Source organism: Herpailurus yagouaroundi, unplaced genomic scaffold, assembly GCF_014898765.1.
Source record: "Herpailurus yagouaroundi ecotype Mexico unplaced genomic scaffold, PumYag 483, whole genome shotgun sequence".
Taxonomy (NCBI): Eukaryota; Metazoa; Chordata; class Mammalia; order Carnivora; family Felidae; genus Herpailurus; species Herpailurus yagouaroundi.
Window position 1 is genome coordinate 1,189,816 of NW_024412700.1, and position 25,829 is coordinate 1,215,644.

Below are 25,829 nucleotides of genomic sequence, written 5' to 3' on the forward strand. Positions count from 1 at the left end.
ATGTTACTTGCTTTTTTCACTTTAATCCACTTATAGTGATGTTTAAAAAAAATGTTTTTAACATTTATTCATTACTGAGAGACAGAGCATGAGCAGGGAAGGGGCAGCGAGAGGGAGCCACAGAATCCGAAGCAGGCTCCAGGCTCCGAGCTGTCAGCACAGAGCCCGACGCGGGGCTCGAACCCATGAGCTGCGGGATCATGACCCGAGCCGAAGTCAGATACTCAACCAACTGAGCCATCCAGGCGCCCCAACTTATAGTGATGTTTTACAGAGGCTATGTGATATGTAAAATATAAAACCTCATTACATGACATCGTAACAAACATGCTTGAATATTTTTGTGTTTTAAAGTATTCCTAGTTAACTTCTAAAATGGTAAACATTCAATCATTATTACCCTCATAAACAAAAACTCTATGTGGTCCTTAATAATTTTCAAGACTGTTAATGGTTCTAAGACCAAAAAGTCTAAGAAGAGCCACCTCAACGTGAAGGTTCTCGAGGCCTATCCCAGAAAGGCTAGAGAAGTTTCAGAAGGTTCGACCGTCCGCAATAACTTCCTGCCAAAACAAAAACTCCTTACTTCTTACAGGAACAAAACCCAAATTCCCAACAATAAGCAAAATACACAACTGCCATAATAAAAAATTACTAAATTAAAAACAAAACTACATCCTCATAAGGGGAAAGGTAAGCTAATATTGGTCATAATAAGTAATACTAATGAGAAATGTCAGACATGACAGAATTAGCAAACAATCATCTGTATATACAATGACTTGAAAGAAAAAACTCAAGAAAACATTTTAAACTATGAGATAACTTAAACTATAAAATAAAACTAAGATTAAAAAATACAATCATCTCCATGAAAAATCCCTGGATGTGCTTAAAAATAGATTAGAAAGGGAATCTATCCCCAAAAACCAAGAGCACCCTTTACACCCTGTATGTTAGCCAACTTAACAATAAATTATATTTTAAAAAATAGATTAGATACTGCATAATAAAAGTGACTTTGGGGAATAAGCTAAAGGGCAGAAAGAAAAACTGGAAAAATATCAAGAAAGTGAAAGCGATCTGGGACTATATCCTACAATTCTGTGCACACACGACTGAGACTCCAGAAGGGCAAAAGGGGAACAGAAAAAGAAATACCAAGAGATGGCCAAAATTGCTCCAAAACGGATTTAAAAAAACCAACCCACTGATCCAAGAAGCCTAACAGAAAATGTCTTTTCCTATATGGATGAGGGCTAAGAAGGGACATGGGGAGAGACCAGGTGAATGATGGGTTTTCATACAGTTTTCTGCTTGGGGTCAACCTTTATTGTCAGTAGACAGAATGCATCAACCAAACCTCGCACCTGAGCAAATTGCAGGATAAAGTATCTTTGAAAAGCATGCCTTTTTATTTTTATTTTTTCAGGATAACCACTATAATTTCAGACCACAGATTTATTTTTTATAAATCTTTTTTTGATGTTTATTTATTTATTTTTTTATTTTTTTAAAAAAAAATTTTTTTTTTCAACGTTTATTTATTTTTGGGACAGAGAGAGACAGAGCGTGAACGGGGGAGGGGCAGAGAGAGAGGGAGACACAGAATCGGAAACAGGCTCCAGGCTCTGAGCCATCAGCCCAGAGCCTGACGCGGGGCTCGAACTCACGGACCGCGAGATCGTGACCTGGCTGAAGTCGGACGCTTAACCGACTGCGCCACCCAGGCGCCCCTGATGTTTATTTATTTTTGAGAGAGACAGAGACAGAGTGTGAGCGGCGGAGGGGCAGAGAGAGAGGGAGACACAGAATCTGAAGCAGGGGCCAGGCTCTGAGCTGCCAGCACAGAGCCCAATGCAGGGCTCAAACCCACGGACCGTGAGATCATGACCTGAGCCGAAGTCGGACGCTTACCCGACTGAGCCACCCAGGTGCCCCTCAGACCACAGATGTATAGAGGAGTTAACACTTGAAAGGCAATATTTAAAGCACTTAAATATAGTTATTTATGTCTCATAATCCTAGCAAACAACACTTGATTAATTATACAAAATGGAAAGAGCATGATATACTCATCAAATTTCAATACATTTTTAACTGATTTAAATTTAAGTATATTTACCTTAATACTGACACAGTATGGATGGTAACACTGACCACACTGAGAGCAGGCAAGTAATCTTCCCTCTGCTCCTTGGCCAAAGCTGCCACAAACTACACACATATCCTGAAATTAAAAACACATGAACGTAATAATTTAGGTTGGAGACTAAGCTCAGAATATATGAATTTTATTTTTTAAATTACCTTCTTAGCTAATAAAGCTCTACAGCTCAACATTAGACAACTTCAGCATGTACAGGAGAAAGCAGAAGACAGTAAGTGTTCAAACCTGATGCAAGGTGAACTTGTCACTGCTAGAAAACAACACCACTGTATTATGCATAGAGTTTTCTTCTTCATCCTTATTCGACGAAAGATCTGCAGCAGACACCTATAAAAAGCAAAATACACAAAATGCAGTCACATTTATCACTTGTATGTTTAGTGGAAAAGGTTCAGAAGACTCCTTTTCAAAATACGATTTTTGCCAAGGCCCGCAGTAACAATTCCGAGTTAGATTATTATTGCCAAGGTTAAGACTGCAAAAGTGGAAGTCAGGACGCTTTTTAGTCACCTAATGGTCTCTTCAGAGTTACAAGTCCCGTGGATCAGGAAGCAATGAAAAAACATAAACTATCTTTAATAAGACTTAATTAACCAGAAGTTTTCATCAAGAAACATACAAAAAACCCCTGTATCTTACTTGTGAGCATATACCTATATACGTGTATACATATATGTGTCCCTCTATTTTAGTCACTCTTAAAACCAGCAATTTAGCTAGTCAAAACTGAGATGTGCTGTGAGTAGAAGTATCCAACAAAAAAGAATATAAACACAACTCGTAATTAATTTTGTATATTTTACATATTACATGTTGAAATGGTAACAGATATAAATTCAAAAGATATACATTAAAATTAAATTTCTCCTGCTTTTTTTTTTTCAAGTGTACTTTGAGACAGAGAAAGAGAGAGAACGAGTAGGGGAGAGGTAGAAAGAGAGGGAGAGAGAGAATCCCAAGTAGGGTCTGCATCATCTGCACACAGACCGCCATGGGGCTGGAACTCATGAACCATGAGATCATGACCTGAGCCAAAATCAAGAGTAGGAGGCCTAACGAACTGAGCCACCCAGGCGCTCCCCTCTCTCCTTTTTTAATGTAGCTACTATAAAGTTTTAAATTGCTTATGTAATACATATTTCCTTTGGACAGCACTGCTTTAAAATACTATTATTCTGAATAGCAAAATAAGCAAAATTTCCATCTTAGCCAAAGGATTACCAACCAAAGATATTCATGTCTAAAAACTTGGCTAAATTTCACCAAATCAACTAAGTACAACTGGCTTAAGAATTATTTCCAGAATGCTTATCATGAAAAAAAGCTCTGAATTAGTTGCTTAAGAAAAGAACAGGTTGGCCAATGCCAAAATTTTACAATATGATCCTCTTGCATGGAAGGACATGAAACACATTGGTTAAATTCAACATAAAAAGTAATAGTGTTGTTCTTGAGAAATGTTCTTGAGAGAATGACTAAATAGAAGGAATATATTACATAATATTATATTAATATTAAACATTATATTTTTCATTGCAAATTAAGTTTAAAAGCCATTTTAATGGACAATACTACGGTTTTATTATAGAATCAGTCACAAAAGCAATTTATAGTCTAAACTACACTATAAGGGAAAACTGTAGGCAACCTAAATATAGTCATCACTAGCGAACTACTAAAACCATGGCAAATCCAAACTGGAAAATTATGCAGCATTTAAAAAATAGTGGTAGAAATTTGTTTGAATTTCCATCAAAAAACAAATAAACAAACCACCAGGCACACAGCTGAGTGGAAAAATAAGCTGCAGAATAGTATGTGAGGTAGGGCACCATGCAAAGTAATTGCATGTGGTCCACTGGCACATATACACAGTAGGATGAATCATAAGAAATTGCTGTTTTTCCAGATTGAAAATGGTTGAAGATTGGCAATTCCATATGGATCAACCAAATACGTAAATTCACGAAACTGGTAAAAGGAGGAAAATCAAGACCAAAGAGGCAGTGATGGTACAGATAACTTCGATCGATCAGTATGTTTTAATTGTTTTTAATATATTAAACAATATGTATCTCAAAATCAATTTAAGATTTTAGCAAATCAAACAAGAGGGCTCTTAAAGTAAAATAATCATCCCATTAGTAATAATTAAATGTCCACTAAAAGTGAAGTTACCAGTAATTTACCCACAAGACTAACAATACATTGAGAATAGTAAAATATATAACTGTGGTAATAGCTAAAATACAGTAAACAAAAGTATACTGAAATTAAAAGTATCCATTTTTACGTCCCCATTTCCAAAACAGAAAACAAAATAGGTTTTATAATTGAATGATACCCAGTGAGTAGGCTCAAAGAAATGATAACATGTTATTATTTTCAAAGGGAAAATTAACCAGAGAATGCTTTTATTTGGAATAAAAAATAAGGATGGACTATAGTATTCCCAGTCTGAAATGAATCAGAAATGAAATCTGTATAGAAAGCTGCAATATCCCCCAGATCCAAAGAGCATATTTAAATGCTAAGTGCTGAAAAATCAAGATTTTCTTAAACAGCAATTGTACATGTAAGAAGGAAAACAGTATCATGTAGCTTAATGACCCACTGTTTTATTTTTATACATTATTTCATGACCTTTAAACTACTAGATATATAAAACCTACCACAAGGGTTAAGAAGGCAATCTTTGAGAGAGTACGTACTGCCTATATACATATTAATCTGATTTGTCCTAAAGGTGACAGTTTTATTTGCCTGGACCACAGATATAAGCTTAAGAAAAAAGAAAGCTCTAACCTAAACCTCACAAGTGGGTTCTAAGCAGGAACATAAAAAGCAAACCAAAAACAGAGCAAAACAGTCAAAGTGAGAGGAAGAAAACAGTAAAGATCAGAGTAGAAATCAATGGAATGGAAAACAGAAGGAAACAAAAAAAAAAGAGAGAGAGAGATTAATGAAAGCAAAGGCTGGCTGAGAATCAATAAAATTGATAAACCTGCAGCAAGACCAATCAAGAAAAAAGAGAGAAGACATAAATCACCAATACTGGGAATAAGGAAGGTGACACCACTACAGATTCTACAGATATTAAAAGGATAACTGGTCAATAGATTTGTCAACTTACTTTAAATGGGCAAATTCTTTGAAAGACAAATTCATACAAGAAGAAATAGATAACCTAACTAAATAGCCCTATACCTACCAAAGAAATTGAATATGTAGTTAAAAATCTTCCAGGATGACAGAAAAAGGCAACCTCTTCAACAAATCTTATTGGGAAAACTGGATAGCACTATGCAAAAAAATTAAACTGTACCACTTTCTTACACAATACACAAAAATAAATTCAACATGGATCTAAATTTAAGACCTGAAACCTTAAAAATCTTAGAAAAGAGCATAGACAGTAGTATCTCTGACATCAACCATAGCAACATTTTTCTAGACAGGCCCTTTGAGGCAAATGAAACAATAAATTAATGGGGCTACATCAAATAAAAAGCTTTTAAAAAAAAAAATGTTTATTCGTTTTTGAGAGACAGAGAGAGAGCGCGTGCGCGCACGCATGTGCAAGCATGAGTGGGGGAGGGGCAGAGAGAGAGGGAGACCCAGAATCCGAAGCAGGCTCCAGGCTCTAAGCTGACAGTACAGAGCCTGATGTGGGGCTCAAATTCACAAACTGCGAGATCATGACCTGAGCCAAAATTGGATGCTTATTAACGCACTAATCCACGCAGGCTCCCCCAAAATAAAAAGCTTCTGCACACCAAAGGAAACAATCAACAAAAACTAAAAGGCAACCTATGGAATGGGAAAAGATACATGTATCTGCAAATGACATATTTGATAAATAGTATCCAAAATAAATAAAAAACTGATACAATTCAACACCTAAAAGACAATCCAATTAAAAAATAGGCAGAAGACACAAACAGCCATTTTTCCAAAGAAAACACCCAGATAGCCAACATAGAACAAAGAAGTCACCCAGATAGACATGTGAAAAGATGCTCATCACCACTTACCATCAGGGAAATGCAAATCTGTCAAAACCAAAAACACAAGAAACAATAGGTGTTGGGGAGAAAAAGGAACCCTTCTGCATGGTTAGTGGGAATGCAAACTGGTGCAGCCACTGTAGTAAACAGTATGGAGGTTCTGCAAAAAGTTAAAAATCGAACTACCCTATGATCCAGCAACCAAACTGCTGGGTATTTGCCCCCAAAATACAAGAATACTAATTCAAAGGGATACACGCACCCCTATGTTTATTGCAGCTTTGACAATAGCCAAGATACGGAAGCAGCCCAAGTGTCCATCGATTGATGAAGATGTGATCGAAGATGCGGTATAGGGGCACCTGTGTGGCTCAGTCGGTTAAGTATCCGACTCTTGATTTTGGCTCAGGTCATGATCTCAAGGTTCATGAATTTGAGTTCTGCCATAAACTCTGCACTGACATTGCAAAGCCTGCTTGGGATTCTCCCTCTCTCTCCCTCCATCTCAAAACCAAAAAAAAAAAAAAAAAAAAAAAGAAAAAGAAAAGATGTAATACACACACACACACACACACACACACACCCCACCAGTATTATTCAGCCATAAAAAAGAATGAAATCCTGCCATTTGCAACAACATGGATGGAGCTAGAGAGTGTAATGCTGAGTGACGTAAGTCAGAGAAAGACAAATCCCATATGATTTCACTCATATGTGGAATCTAAGAAACAAAACAAATGAGCAAAGAGGAAAAAACAAAACAGACAAACTAAGAAACAGACTCTTAACTATACAGAACTGATGGTTACCAGAGGGGAGTTTGGTGGGGTATGGGTGACATAGGTGATGTGGATTAAGGAGTGAACTTGTCATTGTAAGCACCAGGTGATTCAAAAAAAAAACTTTAAAAAAAATCTTGTCACAAAGAAACCTCGAGGCCAAAAGGGCTTCACTGATGACTCTATGAATAATACAAGAATGTTTCCAATACACAACTTGTCCAGAAAACTGAAGACTTTATTTCGCAATTCACTCAAGGAAGCCAGCTTTATGCCAATACCAAAACCAAAGAAATTATAAGAAAATAAACCAATACTGTCATGAACAGAAGACATAAAAAGTCTAAAAGTTTTAGCCATTTGAATCCAATAATATGAAAAAGATAAAACATCATGACCAAGTGGAATTTATCCCACGAAGACAAGACTTCTTTAGCATACAAAAAAGCCAATCAATATAACTCACCATATCAATAAACAAGCCATAGGATCATTTCTGTAAATGTAGAAAAAATGTTGACAAAACCCAACATCTACACTTGGTTAAAAGAAAAACATTTCAGCAACTTAGGAATAGAAAAGAGCTTCCTCAAACTGACTTAGGATGTTTATTAAAAAAATAAAACAAAACTAGAGCTAACAGCATACTCAATGATGCAAGACTAAATGCTTTCTCTCCTCAAGTTCAAAAAGAAGACAAGGTTATCTTAACACTTCTACCTAACACTGTATTGAAAGTTACAGCAAATGCAATAAAGAAAAGAAGTGAGGGGCGCCTGGGTGGCGCAGTCGGTTAAGCATCCGACTTCAGCCAGGTCACGATCTCGCGGTCCGTGAGTTCGAGCCCCGCGTCGGGCTCTGGGCTGATGGCTCAGAGCCTGGAGCCTGTTTCCGATTCTGTGTCTCCCTCTCTCTCTGCCCCTCCCCTGTTCATGCTCTGTCTCTCTCTGTCCCAAAAATAAATAAACGTTGAAAAAAAAAATTAAAAAAAAAAAAAAAAAGAAGTGAAACCATCCAGATTAAACAGAAATAAAACCTTATTTGCAGACAACATGATCCTAAGGGTAGAAAATCTGTTGGGTTCTACAAATAAGCAACTATATATAATAATGGAGTTCTAATACAAAATCAATACACAAAAATGAGTTATTTCTGGATACTAGCGACTGACAACTACAATTTGAAATTAAGACAACACTGCCATTTACAATAACATAAGAAATGTGGAAATGATGAAAAAAGACATTTATGTTGCAAAGACCATCACTAAGAGAACTTTAAAAAGACCTAAAGAAATGGAGAGAAACACAATGTTCATGGGTTGAAGACTCTTCACAGCTAAAACGTCAAGTTCCCCAACTTGATCTAGAGTTTAAATGCAAACCCAATCAAGATCCTAGAGGCTTATTTGTAGAAACTGACAGGCCAATTGTAAAATTCATACAGAAACAGGAAGGATATTGGGGTGCCTGGATGGCTCAGTTGGTGGAGCATCTGACTCTTGGTTTTGGCCCAGGTCAAGATCTCACAGTCGTGGGATCAAGCCCCATGTGGGGCTCCGCACTGGGTGTGCAGCCTGCTTGGGATTCTCTTTCTCTGCCCCTCCCCCACTTGCTTACATGCACACTCTCTCTTTCCCAAAATAAACAAACTTAAAAAAAGTAAAAAAAACATAAAGGATTTAAAACAGCCAAAGCAACTCTGAAAAAGTAAAAAGATGGAAGACTGACAATTTTTGATTTTTCAACAGTGGTTATAAAGTTAAAGTATGATTGGCCTAAAGTTGTAGTACTGGCCTGAAGACAGAAATGGATCAATGGTACAGCACAGAGATTCCAAAGTTAGATCCATAAAAATACAGATGAAACTTTTGTTTTAAATTTTTCAGTTATTTTTGAGAGAAAGAGAAAGACCGAGCACGAGCGGGGCAAGGGCGGGGGGGGGCCCCCCGCCGGGGGAGATACAGAATCAGAAACAGCCTCCAGGCTCTGAACTGTCAGCACAGTGACCGAGGTGGGGCTCGAACTCACGGACCGTGAGATCATGACCTGAGCCGAAGTTGAAAGCTTAACCGACTGAGCCACCCAGGTGCCCCAGATAAAACTAATTTTTAAGAATGATACAAAGGCAATTCAGAGAAATGATGCTAAAATACTTGGATATTCATTCAGTTTATGCAAAAAAATGAACTTTGGTCCATGTTCATACCATACATAAAAATTAACTCAAATTGGAACATATATCTAAATGGACCACCTAAAACCATAATACTTCTAGAAGAAATAACTGAATATGTTTGTAATCTTGCATTATCCAATTATTTTTCAGACACCAAAAGTACGATCATGAAAGGAAAAAATAAACGGGACTTCCTCACAATTAAAACATTTGCGGGGCGCCTGGGTGGCTCAGTCGGTTAAGCGTCCGACTTCAGCCAGGTCACGATCTCGCGGTCCGTGAGCTCGAGCCCCGCGTCGGGCTCTGGGCTGATGGCTCGGAGCCTGGAGCCTGTTTCCGATTCTGTGTTTCCCTCTCTCTCTGCCCCTCCCCCATTCATGCTCTGTCTCTCTCTGTCCCAAAAATAAATAAACATTGAAAAAAAAAATTTTAAAACATTTGCTGTTCCAAATAGCTAAGAAAATGAAAAGACAAATCACAAAATAAAGAAAATATTTGCAAATCATATACATGGTAAAGAACTTGTGTACAGAATAAAGAAAACTCAAAACTCAGTAAGTCAAAAAATTTCTTATTTTTAAAATGAACTAAAGATCTGAAGAGGGACTGTATCAAAGAAATATATAAATAAGCACCTAAAAAAGAAGACGAACCATACCAAGTACAGGTAAGTATACGGAGGCTCTGGCAGGAATCTCACACACTCTTGCAAACATAAAATGTCACATAAAATTGAAAAGCAGTGTTTTCCCAAAAATCTAAGCATACAGCACCTACCGTATATCTGGCCATCCCATTTGTAGATATTTACTCATGGGAAAATAACACATACACCCACGTGTAGACTTAAGCATAAAAGTTCATAGCAGTTTTGTTTTTTGGGGTTTTTTTTAGTTCTGTTTTTAATAGCCAAAAAAAATGGAACCAAGCATAACATCCTTTAATAGGTGAACAGAAGTTACGCCAACTGTGGCACAAACCGAACCACCCGCTTGTCTCCTGAACGTAAAAGAACAATCAGAATTTTAAAAATAGGATTCTGGTAAAATAGTAAAGTTACTACATGAAATATTTGCCACTATTTGCCAATTATAGATTTCTTGAATCCACATTTAAATAAAGCCTGATATACATGCCAAGGAGCAAATAATTATAAATCTTAAAATATATCAAAGATACTCATAAAATTTTCAACGTTTTTAGAGTTATGTGCTAATCTGCAACACTGCTAGTTTCTTCTGTAAGCCACATTACAATAAAAAACTTAAAACACCAATATAATAAAGTTTTTCAAATAAACTCGGTAATGTAACAGGAGTTTGCTCTTATTAAAAATAAAGGAGCAAATAGCAAATATATTACATACAGGTTTTTAGGAACTGTTGGCATAGAAGGATCAGAGTCAAAGAGGACGGTAAAAAAAGAGAGAAAGGATGGAAAATATTAATGAAAACTTAAAAAGAAAACCTGACCAGAGGTGTTGGAAAAAAAAAAAGAGTAGGGATAGAGTAAAATAAAAATTTTGGCTTATTCATGTGACTCTTACAAACTAATAATTTTACAAATATTATCATAATCTGTCAACATATGAAGGATGGCAGCAAAGGTAATGGGGGGCTCCTGGGTGGCTCAGTCAGTTAAGCATCCGACTTCGGCTTAGGTCATGATCTCGCAGTTCGTGGGTTCGAGCCCCGCGTCGGGCTCTGTGCTGACAGCTTGGAGCCTGGAGCCTGCTTGGGATTCTGTGTCTCCCTCTCTCTCTGCCCCTCCTCAACTCCTGCCCTGTCTCTGTCTAATCAACATTTTAAAAAAAAATTTTTTTTAAAGGTAACGGAAGTGAGACTTACCCCAGGTAACACAACTGCTCCGATTCCACTTTTCAATTTTGACCTGCCTCTGCCGCCTCGTCCTGACAGTCCTGCACCACGAGGTCTCCGCTTCCCCGGAAATCCTGACCCACGGCCCTACACAACAGACAAGGAAAAATCAGCCCTCTGCAAAAGTCCCAAAGAATTTTAAAATCCAACGTGAGATAAAACATTTTATTAAAGGCTACACAAATACTTGCTTTGCTCTTATTCTGATCAGATGATAAATATTAAGAGACCAGGCTTATTATTTTTATCTTTCAACACGTATTATGCAACTTAAAAATAAAAGCATCCAACGCCTACAACCTTAGAATCAGACGCTGCGTCTGTCGTGAATGCTCTGTCTGCATCGGCAAACTCTGGCAGTACTTCCCCACCTCCTAACCCTAAGTCCTAGGTGGCTCGACAGCCACAACCCCATCCAATTGGTATTCAATAGAGAGCAAGGATAAGGAAAGACCGTCTTGCTGAAGGTTCTCTCAGTCACTAGAGCTTCGAAGAGCTGCATGTACGGAGTCCTTACTACACATCCGCTCTAAGCACTTTTTGCTCCCCACTGTCTCACAAGGTCAGTGCTGTCTTACTACCCCCATTTTAGAGATAAAAGCACTGAGGGATTAAAAGCAAATTGGTCAAAAGTCCAGAGCTAGCAACTCTGGCTCCAGCGTCCGCAATGTTAACCAGTAGTCTCCACTGCTAAACTGCATCACAGCTGATTTCTGCACACAGAAATCACACAGCAGTCCTTTCCCTGCCATTAAAATTGTCCATTTCACTATTCCGTAGCTGTCTGTATGAACTGAACAGGGGGCCTCACTCTACCACAGTATGTAGAGGACAACAGCGGATAACAAGGTAAAAAGTTTGTTTTAACTCATCCGGATAATAATCACTTGAAACGTAAATAAAATAACTGATCTGAATTTTTACCTAACACACAAAAATACTCTATGGGAAAACAGGTTAAACCCTTTGATATTTTCACAAATAAATACCAGGGTTGTTTTCGTTATTGTTGTTTTCTTGTTTATTCTACCTGAAAAAGCCTGACATCAACACATACTTACAACATTATATATATTTAAAAGTATTAAAATAGGAACATCCTGATATTTTTTCCATAAAACGTTAAATAATATGTCACATTTTAAATTGATATCGTTTGTACTGTAGTTTGAAATGCTGAACTCATTACCTATTTGGCTGCGTAGTTTCCAAGGTGATAATTTATGGTTATGTTGTAAGCACAAAACAGATACACGTGAACAAAAAGGGGGGTGGTATTTTTTTCCCTTCAGTGTTAATAAATACAGTCAACTTCAAACTGCCTCTCCTTGTTATCTTAAGCTGCTCTGCCTTTAGATCTCTTGCGCTTCTTTGAACAAGGGCTAAGGGAGGGCTGAATTGGATGGTTTTGTTGATAAGCATAAAAGATTTTTTTAAGTCAATTATTAAATCAGGATTATAGCAATCTATTTTTCCCTAGCATCTAAAGATACAGGTGAAAATTTGTGGTATTTGCTACAAAACCGTCAAAATATCTTTTATGGTCTTCAAACAACTATCTCTACTTTCGACACATTACATGATATCAGAGTGGGTTGAAAAATAGTTTTAATGGTGACAGAAATAAGAAAGTGGAATCTAGAACTCTTTTGAATTCCGTGATTAGTCTAAATTAAACAGCCTAATTCCAGAATCACATTAAATATACAAGATGAAGAAAATTATCTTCTCTAGGTGGTATAGTATTTTAACTTTTCACATTAATTTTTTACCCTCTAAAATGCATCCGACTACATAACTTACTTCAAGAACTAGGAGAGTCCTCCATCAATGACATGAAAAAGAGGCCCTATAATTTTGAGGTTATTAACGCAGACAGTGAAATCTGCTCCGATTCTGGTATTTCTTCTCCATTAGCACACAATAGATTAATGTAGTTTGCTTTTGTTCTTTTCTAAGCAACAAAATTTTATGATTATCATGAATGAGCAAGTCCTTAATTACTTTATAGCCTATGTGACAAGCATTTTCCCCCACAGAAACACTGGTAATTACAACATAAAAGGAAGCAACCATAAAAAGCAGTTATTAAAAATTCACACTTAAAACCAGTCACGTCAAATTGCAATTTAATTTCCTCCTAATCCAGATTTTTTTAAGTGCAAGCATGTTGATTCTTTACACTAAAATTTTTAGATTAAAACAGTGGCCCTGTAATCTGAACTATTTATCTAGAAAGGAAAGGTTTAATTCTTAACTTCTACTTGGATGAAACCAGCCAGAAAGAAATGATACATGAATGTAAATGCAATTTTATTTACCACTTTGATGCTCCAAATGGCACTGCCAGGAAGCTGCCTGGGTTTAAAAATTTCCCGACCTTCTGAAATGTCTGGGGACCAGGAAGGTGGGCTCACTGTATTATGGGTACTCCAAGCCCCCTAGGATACGGCAGGTGAGAAAATAGATGTATAAAACTCAGCAACGTAAAAGGTCAAAGCCAGCAACTGAGGAATTTTAGAACAGCAGAAACAAATGCAGACGTATGGAAATTTAGGACAAATTGCTTCAAGGTAGGGAAAATAAGCTTATCACTTACAGTGACTTTTTACTTCAATGTTTGCAGCTACAATTTACATTAAATATTTTATTCTGGTTAAAACATCAGCACAATGAAACCTACTAGAAATTAAGGTTTATATGACATTGACATTGACTCATGAACTTCAACTATAGAACCAAAATATAAATAAAAGTCAGTTAAATTCTAAGAATCAACACTATAAGAAACTATTCAGGGATTATTTTCTTCTAACAACTATCACTCTACTGGGAAAGAGAAATAACCTTAAAGGATGTTATGTACACCTTTGGCTATAAACAACCAAACCAGTAGGCAAAAAAAAAAAAAAAATCAGAACATGAGAAATGAACAGATACATTCGCTTTAAATTGTGGAAAATTAGGTTGCCATCTTAACACGCAAATACCAGTATAATCCTAGCATCTGACTTCTTCCTGCCAGTGTGACCACTAGTTGTGGTTTTGGCTTTTATTTTTATTTAGAGGACTATTATCCTTACATTACATCCAAGGGACTAATTTGTACAGTGAAAAATGTTAAAGCAAATTGTCCTAAATTTGCAAATTAAAATGCCTAAGATACTTGATTATTTATACAAGAAACAGTATCTTATTAAAACAGTTAAAATGAAAGTAAGACATTTTACTTTTTAATAACCACATTCAGCAATAACCTGAACTAATCTGATGAAGTCGCTCATTAGCATAAAAAAATGCCTACTCCACAAAGATAACATTTTAAAGAAAAACACAAAACAAATGTCAAACAATAAATAAAGAACCTATTTTGAATTAGGTAATTCGATAATGCGCACTGTAACTTTTACCAATTACAGGACCCAAACTTAAGTAACACATTACTTACCAGGTTTCTAGAATATTATCAAACAAGCGGTAGCCTATTAATCACATAAAACTACCACCAGGAATTTAAGTAATCAACCAAAGAAGAGCCTGACTACCCTTTGGGGAGCAGATAATTAACGCACTAACAGTATTTTGAGAAAAACCACACAAGGGAGGCACTTGTCTCACTTTTAATTAACCTACCCTCAAGCTCAGTGAATGGCTCTGCTGAATTTACTGACACGTGAATTACCTCGCTTTCCGCATCAAATCAACTTGCCTCTACACCTCTGTCTCCTTTCCGGCTGCATCAGGGTCTCTGGTAACTGCTACGTCGCCAAAAGTCACGTCTCTATTCTCCTTTTACTCCAACTGTCCACACCTACGTACAGCTCTGCTGGGTTCCGCGCCGCACGTGTGTGAATGCTCCTCTCCGCTCCCTCGCTGACCTTTCTGTCCCCCGTGCATGTTCTTCCTCCCGCTGACCTCCAAAGCCTGTGTTTCCCGAGGGCTAAGGCCGGGACGCCTCTCCTCTCCGTGTCTCTTCCTAAACGGTGTGATCTTTCATGAGGGCTAGAACCACCATTTGGCATGTTGCTGTCTCCCAAACTCACGTTTCTGATTCCAACGTGCTCTTGAAGATGGCAGCATGGCTCTCAACTTCCTTCTTAGCACTTCCATTCTGTCGCACCAACACTCTCAAGTGGAGCACGTCTCCAGTCTCTCCCGTGCCCCGAACCGTCTCACAATCTTCCCCATCTTCAGAAATGGATGCCAGCCCCCGGGTCAGAAACCTGGGAGTCATCTGATCTGTGCTTCTCCCCCATCACTCTCCCCCGCCACTCCTTCGATCCAAACCATCCGTGACTTCGGCACTTTCTACCTTCCAGTTTTGTCTGCACCCACGCTGCTTCTCTGCCCTCCCACTGCCGGGGCCCGGCCCTGTCTGCCACCACCAGCTCTCACCCAGCCTGCCGCTCTCCACCATTCCCCCTACCCTGCCCCTCCCTCGAGTCCTCCTCTACACAGAGGCCAGAGGGACTTTCCAAAGCTGTCGATCTGACCTAGCAAGTCACCACCGTGTCTTAAACCCTCCCAACAGCTCCCCGGTGCTCTTGAAGTGATGGTCTCTCTCACTGCCTCTCTCCAACCTCATCTTGTGTGTCGTCCCCCCCACCCCCACCCCACCCCCCGCCACGATCGGTATGCCCCAGCTTCCCTGGTTTCCTTCAAACACGCCAAGCTCTTCGCCAATAACAGGGCTACCGACTCAGAACAACGGCCCACTCTCCACCGGATGGCTTTTTCTTCGGATTCTTCAGGGATGGCCTCAGATATTTCCTCATCAGAGAGGACTTTCGGCAGCATTTCCATGACATCATCACCTCCCTTACAACACTCTGTGCCTTTCCTCACTGACTGAAATTTGGGGCCATATGTTTTGTTGTTTCTCATTATTTAGTGATAGTGGGGGCAAGAGATATCTAAACTTAGTTCTCTCAATGTTTTCAATGGTTTTTCTCTGACGGTAGTTGGCTACTGTATAAAATTCCTCTTGGTGGATCATCTAATGTCGTATCAGGAGACAGCTCTTAAAACATACCATAAAAAGTCATACTCTCAAATAACATGTTATTCACCATAATTTAAAAGTTAGCTTTGATGCCAACATTGTGTCTCATTTTAAAAACATTTACACTTCATGGAACATGGATGAAGAAAATGAAGGGCTCCATAGATCAAGAATGTTTGGATGCCATTTCAGGAATAATTAGAAAACCATTCAACTGCTATGAAGAACTTATATAATAAAAGCTTGGGTAATTACATTATGAATTTTAATAAGTATATTATCATAAGACTTTGGAAGATAGATTGTGCGCAATTTTATAGCAACTGGAGAAAAATTATGATTATACTTAGATGTTTTGACAAAGAAGAAATTACCTAATATATTCTTTAGACCTTAAACCTAAAATACAGCTATAATTATCAACTTTAGTTATAAATTATCCTACACATCTCAGCTGGATGAAAAAGAACTTACACAGACAATTCGGAGGTCAGCTCCCCTGTCTAGGAAACATGGTTTTACACCATCATTATACTTGACTGTATACTTGTTACATTTGTATTTATTTGTTGCCATTGGACTATAAGCTAGATGAGAAGAGACCATTTTTTCTGTACACTGCTATGGTAAGCATTCAGTTCAGTGCTTACTGAACATCCATTTTTTCCATGGCACATTTATTCTTTTTGTATGCATAAATGCATCAATAAGTATTGTACTATGAAACACACTAATTCCTGATTCCCCCCATTAGATGTAGCCTACAACCCTGGATTTCCTCCTTAAAAAAAAAAAAAGGTTACCAATCTATCCACTGCACTGTTACTCTGAAACTACCAACTGAAGGAAAACCAAAAGGGCTCAAAATGTTAGCAGACTTTACATGTTAAAGAGAGCTAAAGATAAGCCATTTGCTACCAAATTCTATAGAAACTTAAAAAAAAATACTACTTGGGTGAGATTGAATTAGAGTCTAACAATAATTATTGGACCCCAAACCTGTTCAAAGTCGGTGTCAGGTAAGCTTCTTTGTGCCTCGAGGCCAATTTCTCAGGTAAATGTATCAACCAAGTAAATTATACAAATGTTACAAGGACTGTGGGACAGGAAAATGGCAACAAGAACAGCAAGTAGAGAATAGGTTATTAAGGTCAACTTTCTGTCATAAAAAGCCCAATCTTGTTGCTGGCTGTTAAATAGGATCAATGTCCTAATTAGAGCCCAAGAGTCTCGTAATCTACTGAAGAAGTTTCAAGAGGGGCCAGAGGTTTGGGGTCTCCTGGGCTGGCTTCACACTTCAATTCATCCTTGCTCGGGTCCAGCCTCACCCAACACGCCATGCAAAACCAGGACTGCCGTTTAAAGGATGAGAGAAAGTGAACATGATGAAGAGAGAGCAGAAAGGACAACCGGCAAGAGACACAGAAAACCCGGCAAAGCTTGTCGGGTTTTTTTGGCACATACATTCACTCGCGTACATTACAGCCCGGCAACAAACAACTCGTTTTTATGACTTACAGAATTCTTTTCACATAAGTTAAGTCTCATACACAAAACTGAGTTCCACATCAAATGGGAACAAGGAATTTAGTCCTGATAGTGATTTGATAAGATACGATGAAAGTACAGAAACAGCTGTTACCAGCGTTAGCCTTCAATAATTCAAGAATGTGAATCTGGCTGGTGCTAGCAATGGTTTTGGTAATGGCTTCAGAAATACCACAACAGACACAAGGAAGCCAAGAGAAAAGGGATGCTGACACCCCAGAGGGCTAGACACGCTTTAGGTCTAAAACTACAGTCTTTCAGGGATTCAGAGCAGAGTCTCTGGGATTTTCGCCCGCACAGCACGCAAGCCTGAGTTGAGTTCCCGCACGCCTCCTCTGCTTTTCCACGGTGCCCTGGGCTTCCTCTACGGCAGCACATGTCACACACAGCATAATTAATAGGCTGTTGAGTTCTAAAATCTGGGCAGCCATTATGTGGCTTTGAACTGAAGACACCTACTACATGCCGAATTTACCGTGACCAGCGTTTGACTCACTCAAGGCCTAGAGTTGTTTTCGCTGCCACAATGCAGTACAAGTAAGCATGAGTCAATCTGATTCGTTTTCCAGAGGTACATTTAATACATGATTATTATATCCTTCTCAAGTCTCCATTTTCACAGAATATCTGCATTACTCTGCCATTCAGGAAAGAAAGCAGGGCAGCACCACCACTTGCCAGGGGCCATACACGTGTTACTGTTAACTTCCAACAACAGCCGTAAGATGCAATTTTATGGATGAAGAAACAAGACAGTTCTCAAGGCAACGTGCTTAGTCTCATACAGACAATGGCAGGAAGGATCTGAATCCAAGTAACTGTACTATGGAAATGCTCATGCTGAATTTATATTAATCAATCTTTCCTAGTATCAGTTACAGTGAAAATTGATGCAAACGATACAAAATACTTCTTCAAAGTCACTTTTTAAAAAGGCAGCACAGTACTTAGAATAGAATGTAGGTGGGAAACCACTCTTGGCATCTATACAGCATCTTCTATTCTCCATGAAGAATGAATATATACCTATATCTATATCTACTTACTAATGAAACCTTTAATAGGTCCTAAGACAAAGTATCAGAAATACAGGTTTTACTTTATAGGTATCCGAGAACGGACAAGTAAAACTATCCAGGGTAACTTATTTTCTTTAAGCAAATGCCACCGTATATATGCTATTATCAAGCGATGCTTCAAAATTCGAATTTATCTTAATTAAAAGCTGGATATGAAATCATTTAACAGGAACCGAACCTCTATTTGGACAATATGACTTACACATCTGCCTTTTCTTAACCTAAAAAACAAAACAAAAACCAGCAATGCTTCTTACTAAAGGATTTGTGTTTACAAAGCAGAAATGGTGTCTGCTATTTTAAAAAAGAGAAAAAAATTGCTTCCTTGTAATGAATTGTTGACAAAAGTACAATCCTCTACAGCTCACCACTCCGAAGGTGTGTTTTTCTCTCACAGAGTAGATTATGAAACTGACTTGTTAATTTGAAACACTTCATTTAAATTGCTATTACATTAGACAAGTATGTCATAAAATTCTATGGTTTGTAACAAAATTAGTTAAATTAATAAAAAATTAAATATCCACTTCACAATGTAATGGAAAAGTGGTTATGGCACTACCTTTGGACACCCACTATACCGAAGAAATTTCACTTTCGCGGAGAACCCCTCAATAAATATCAGTCTTAGAACTTAACAGAAATTCCTAAGTTTTCTGTATATATGATGTTAGCAACAAAAAATGGAGAAAATCAAAAAATGAAAAAATTCTTAGACTTTGAAATTTTTCAAATTATAATTGAGTACTTACATTTACTTTTATGAAGGATAGAAAATACTTCAGTGAAATATTTTTCATAGGTTCAATAACCTCTTTCAATACTATCGCTTAATACCTGAGTGTCTAAGGCAGATCAAGTCATACAGGACTGTATTACCTATGTTTCCATAAAATAAGCTGATACGAATAGGGTAAATGACAGAAGACAGGCTGAGATCACTACTATCTCAGAATTTCTGAATTACAATGGATAAATACAACTGTGGAATAAGAGAAATAAACAGAAAATGAAAAACCCATTACATTATTTGATATGCTGAAATAAAAAAAATTTTCCATCCTATTTTCCACCACTTTTTAAGAGCATTTCTTGCGTTTCATGCATAACAATAACAATGAGGAGCCCATGTCTCTCTCTAATTCAGGACTCTACTTCCAAGGGTAAGGAGAAAGACGCCAGTCAGAGGCCATTTTAACGGGCAGAGTGGGGTCATCACACCGATATGGCTGTAAAGCTCCCCAGGAAATTACAACATGCAGTGAGGCCAGTAACCACTTTTCTAAACCTCAGGCCCAAAGTAGAATATACCTATGAAGACACTGAGAACTGAAACACTAAAATATATGTAAATGAATAATTTCAATAAAGGATGAAGGAAAGAAAAGCCAACTGGTTCACTGGGACCATTTCTATGAAACCATTTCCAACTGGCTTCCTGTCAGTGTTCCACCAATTTCCTTCTCCTAACTACCTACCATGTCTGTAATTCTTCCTCCTTTGTGAAATCCTGTGTCTTAAGTGAGGAAGAAAACAAAAAAGAAAAAACTTTTTCTACCCACAACCATATAAATATAAAGAATATAAATAAATATAAATAAATATAACGAATAAATATAAAGAATAAAGAATATAAATATAAATAAAATATAAATATATATAAATATAAAGAATGTAAATAAAAAAGAATATAAAGAATATAAATCTTCCACATGAAAGCCACAATACAAACTCTAAACTTCAATTAATCTCATCTAAAGGTAAAATAATCCTGTATAGATTCCATGTTCTGTGCCCTGACATCTCAGATTCAGAATAGTGATTTATATATCCATCCATACTCCAGTATCACTACATACATACTCTTACCTATATACTACATATGTGTACATATAGGAGTATATATGTGTACATACATATGGGGTATATATTGTTCATCTAATACATGTTGGGAATACACAGTGATTTGTTGCTACAACAAATGCTTGTTTGTTTTTTACAAATGGTTTTTATAATCTGTTTTAAAATGTGTCCTATGGGCAACTGGAGGATGCAGAATATTTCTTCCGTCCTTAAAATCAGTGAAAGTATAGCACCATTTGTAATTTATCAATCTTAAACTCAGATGGTATTTCTTTTTAAATTTAGCTCCATCTGGAACTAAAATTTTCCTATTTTTATAAATGCTTTTCCTTGCATTGTCCAATAAGGTGTCCACTAGCCATGAGGCTAGTAAGTAAGCACTTCTAATGTACTTGGTTGGAAACCAGATTTTGAACACTGAGCGAGACAAGTGAACGTAAAATATCCCATTAATAATTTTTATACAGATGAAATGCTAAAATATTTTTAATACGTTAAGTTAAATAAAACATTAAAATTTATTTTATCTGCTTATTTTTAATTCTTAAGTGGACTACTAGAAGTTTTAAAAGTAGATACACGAGGCTTGCATTATATTTCTATTGCATAGCACTGGCTTACCCTTCTACTGACGAACTCCTTTCTCCAGAAAACATTTAATAATCCAATCATTAGCTGTCACATCAAATTTTAAAGCTTTCACATTTTCTGTTTCTAATTATTCATTTAATTTTTCAGGAAATTCTTAGAAAAGCTCACATAAGGTTAGAAAACCGTTAAGATAAACGTAATGGTCTGACCACTGTGACACAGAATTTAACTAATGAAATGTGCAGTTCTTTGGTTAGGATAGCCTCCAATATGCTGGTAAAGACCAGAGTTGATGACACTCAACAAAATATGGAAAAATGCTAGTGATGTTATCAAAACACAGCTGGACACCAAAGAATCTTGCTTGTGTCACCAGCACTGCCATGAACCTGCATCTCACTTCACAGCCAATCCCCACTGCCAACAATATACAAAGTAAACACTAAATAAAACCAAAGACACAACACAGGAATGCTTGATACTAAAGACATTCACGTAACAGTACGATGGGCTTCAGGATTTCCAACACAAGGATACACACCGGAATATTCCCTCGAAGTTAGGATGGCAGTACCTCAGCAATGATAAAAAATTAAAGAGCTATCTTGTTCTAGCCAATGCATCCTCCCGACGAAAACAGTAGTACCTTAGCAAGCTAAGAATCACCAAGTGAAGGCTGTTTGCTCTACAATGAAAACCAAGCTAATGGGGAGGTTAAACCCTCCCACAAACTGCTTGTGAGATTAGCAGCAAATTAGGAGCAGTCATGAGACAAGGGCAACTCTACAGAAAGCAGAATACCACCAGAACTGGGGACTGAGAGAGAATACGGCAGGAGCAACAGCAAGTATGAACATATGGGTCATATGAAATGGGATAAACCTGGAAGACAGTCTCACACACACACACTACCACACTCAGACTCACATGCACATAGATTGTGGAATACAAGTCAACAGAAAATAAACCTCACGGTTTCTCAGTTGGAACAGAAGTCTACAAAAAAGGAGAAACAATAAAATTTGACAGGAATATTTACGATGCGATATCCTTAACATAAATATTTGAATCAAAGTTCAATTTGAGGCTAAAATCTTCATTGCTCATCTTTTCAGAGCCCAAACTACATAATTATTACATAACAATTATTTAAAAAGAAGACAAGAAGAGAGTAAGGAAGAGGAGAACTGGTTTCAGAAGAAAAACCTCTCTTAGCAGAACATGACAGAAAATACTCAGACAAAGCCACATACGGGGTGTCTTAGTTTACTGGGCATATCTTCGCCACAGAGAAACAGTTCAGTCCCACAGGGCAATTACTTTGCCTTGGGTGTGCAAGTTGCTGTCTTTAGAAACTAAAATACATCTGGAATTTGTTTAAGGGAGACTGATTCTCCCATTAAAATAAAATTCTATTTTTCTACTTGTCTTAGGATTCCAAAACTGGATGATCAAGATGGAGAGGATACTACTCCTACAAAGTCCAGCTGTAACTGTTGGAAGCAATTCAAATCGCAAGACCGGAAACTTCAGGCTACCATTGTGACTAAGCACTTTTGCACCGTTTGATATCTTGCCACTTTGCAGCAGCTTCAGAAAAGAGACATTTTGTAGATTAAATAAATCTGAGCTACAGTGTCTTCACTTTGCCTTGTGGTTAGTGGTTCACTTATATACACTTAAAAAGAACTGGAGTTTACCCTTAAAGGGTAGAATCCACACTGCTTAAAAGTCATGGGAAGAGCTCCCCATACTTCCTAAAGATCAACACTGCACTTCTCCAAGATTTTTCCATGAAAACAACTGAAGTCCTAACTTGGGGCGGGGGTGGGGGGTGAGGAGACCCACAAAAAACACTTAGCAATTAACCGAAAAATCAAAATGAGGAATTCCCACCAGGAAAAATTCCCTCAGTAAATTATGATGCTTAAGCAGTTAGAAATAAGACAAAGAAGAATATCAATGAACAAATACAGTAGAGGGGGAAAAATAAAGGTTATTTAGAGTATACCTAATGTTTTACTGGGTCTTTTTTTTTAGACTCTCTCATCACCATGGCACAGAATTTAAGAAGACTTTTAAGTGCTTTCTATTAGAAACTATAATCAAATAGGTTGCATCTATGTCCCAACTAAGTGGAAACTCTGAATATGATCACTTCAAGTTTAATAAAGTAGGCTTCATTAACAGCTTCTAAGGAAAAAAAAAAAAAAAAAAAAAATGGCCAGGGCGCCTGGTGGCTCAGTCGGTTGAGCGTCCAACTTCAGGTCCGGTCATGATCTTGCCGTTCATGGGTTCGAGCCCCGCGTCCAGCTCTGTGCTGACAGCTTGGAGCCTGGAGCCTGCTTTGGATTCTATCTCCCTCTCTCTCTGCCCCCCTCGCCCACCATGGCCCTCTGTCTGTCTGTCTGTCTCTCTCTCTCTCTCTCTCTCTCTCTCTGTCAAAAGTTACAATAATAAAAACATTTAAAAAAACTTTTTTTTAATAGCCGAAACACTTCAGGATCAGCATTACATCTAAGTTCTACCTGAAAATAGGAAAAAATTACCCTCCAAACCCAAGCTCCACATACGCCTTATTGTATACAATTGATCCACCATATTTTCCTGTCAGTATCATTAAAATCACCCTACCTGTTTGGACCGAGGTCTACCAGGAGAAAATTTTCTTTTGGTAATAGCTGGTTTACCCATGCCAATTTTTGGAGTGACTGAGATGTAAGTCGTTGGCATAATGTTTCCAACAGAAGCACTGAGGGTTGAAGGGTAGCTATGCAGTGTGTCCTGGGAAGGCAAGTCTGAAGAGAGTGGAGAGGAAGACGCATTTGCCTTGCTTACTCCTGCTGCTGACGAAAATGACAACTCCGTCTCCAATGGTAATTTTACAGATTTGTCTTCTTGGCATAAACCATCTTTCACACAACTCTCAACTACAGGGGCCATTTCAAAGTCCATAAACACAGAGGAAGATTCAGAACTTTCTTTCTGTTCCATCGCTTCTGGTACCCTTTCGACAGCCAAATGTTCCTTAGAACATAAAGAAGTACTTTCCTCACACGGGGACCTTAGGGCCTCTGGGGGACCCGTGGCAGATTCAATGGACAATTTCGGAGGCCGTGATTCTTCTGCGGATGCCAGCATTTTGGGTTCCTCTAGCTGCAGATCCTCGTGCCGCACAGTGATCTGGTGTGTAAGGACGTCAACGTTCTCTGTCACTTCCATTTTGTTTTCATTTTGATTTTCATCACAAATATGCATCACTTTAGAAGACATTTCCATTGTTTCACTATCGGCTTCTTGAGAAATCTGATTTTCCAATGCAGGATTCATTTTGTCTTGGGAGGATTCTATAAAATTTGGAATATTTATGTTAATGTACTTATAAATGTAAAATTTTCTAACTATGAGTAGAAGTCAGACATTAATGTCTATAGCTTTATGGCTTAAAAATAATAGGCATGGGCAGTAAAAGGAGAGAGAGGGGAGACAAAGGGTTTCCAAAGCACACTTAAACCCTGAATTAAATCAGAAGGTATTTTTCAAGAAAAACAATTATTAAGTTAATTAATTAAGGACAAAAGACACCAGGATTTATGGATTAGAACTGGTCACAGATCAGGCCAGAAAACTTACAAAAATATCACCTTAATAGGATCCCCAGAGTTTTAGTTAACTTCTGGTAAAAATATTAAAATAGAATTTCTAATATAATTCTATTAAACATAAATGATGTTTTACAATTTGAACATTTTCAAAAAGATTCACAACTTGGTAGATTAAGTTATACTCATTTCGCAGCCAAATAAATGAGGCACCCAAGTAAATAAGTGCCTACAATACAAAGGTATTTTGCAATACCAGGCCCTCAGATGTAAACAAAGCTTCTGCAGTCTCAAATGAGTAATGATCACAGATAGAAAAGACTTATTTTGCTTATTAGCTGCACCTGCCAATATACACATTTTTTAATATAATCTTTGCTCATCATCGATAATCAAACACTCAAAAGAAAATATACTGTCAAAGCTAAGCAAGTCAATAAACATAATTATATATTGGAAATATCTGAAGTCACTAGCTGATAAATTTTAAATCAGGACGCTAGTGTGCTAACTAAGCCTTTAACCCAAACTTGCCTAAAAATAAAGTCAGAGACCCAATTTACACGAGTCCTAAATGGCTCTATACAGTAAGATCACTGGATAAAAACCACTTATTTCAAATACTATCTAGGTAATTTCTAAGTTACATTAATTGAGATATTAATTTCCTCGTTTACTGTTTACTATGGTGACTGTGCTTTATCTTCTGATATCAAAAGGAAATCCTACTCCTTATTTCTACTCCCTGAAAGACTACAGTTCAGGATAAAGGAAAAATCATCAAATAACAGATCTGATCATGCCAAATATTTTTACACACAAAAATGCTTCAAAAATACTTAACAATTTAAAAAACGATAAAAAAAGATTTTTAAAACAAAATTACATATAAATAATGGGAGAACACTTAGGGGTTTAAGACCATAGTACCATCATTTGAGTGACTCCATGGAAAACCTCATCCTAAATGCTACACGAAGCCTAAACTATGGCTGATGAAAGTCCACCCCAAGTGTCCCTGACAAAGAAGAAAACACGCAACACACATACAGATCCCCACCATATTCTTTCTGTTCTGTCCTAGGCAAGAAACATTAAGATAAAAATGTAAACATTCTTAGGGTGCATGGGTG

At 37.5% G+C, this 25,829-nt stretch overlaps 1 protein-coding gene across 1 annotated transcript in view; it reads right to left on the reverse strand.

The window, feature by feature from the left end:
- KMT2C (lysine methyltransferase 2C) overlaps positions 1–25,829 on the reverse strand; it is a 175,654-nt gene that overhangs the window by 81,632 nt on the left and 68,193 nt on the right. Inside the window, exons 13-17 of the mRNA XM_040464523.1 lie at positions 23,729–24,441; positions 13,333–13,452; positions 10,982–11,098; positions 2,396–2,497; positions 2,126–2,230 (exon numbers count right to left, since the gene is read on the reverse strand). Coding sequence (XP_040320457.1) covers positions 2,126–2,230; positions 2,396–2,497; positions 10,982–11,098; positions 13,333–13,452; positions 23,729–24,441 — 1,157 coding nt within the window. The remainder of the gene's footprint in view (positions 1–2,125; positions 2,231–2,395; positions 2,498–10,981; positions 11,099–13,332; positions 13,453–23,728; positions 24,442–25,829) is intronic.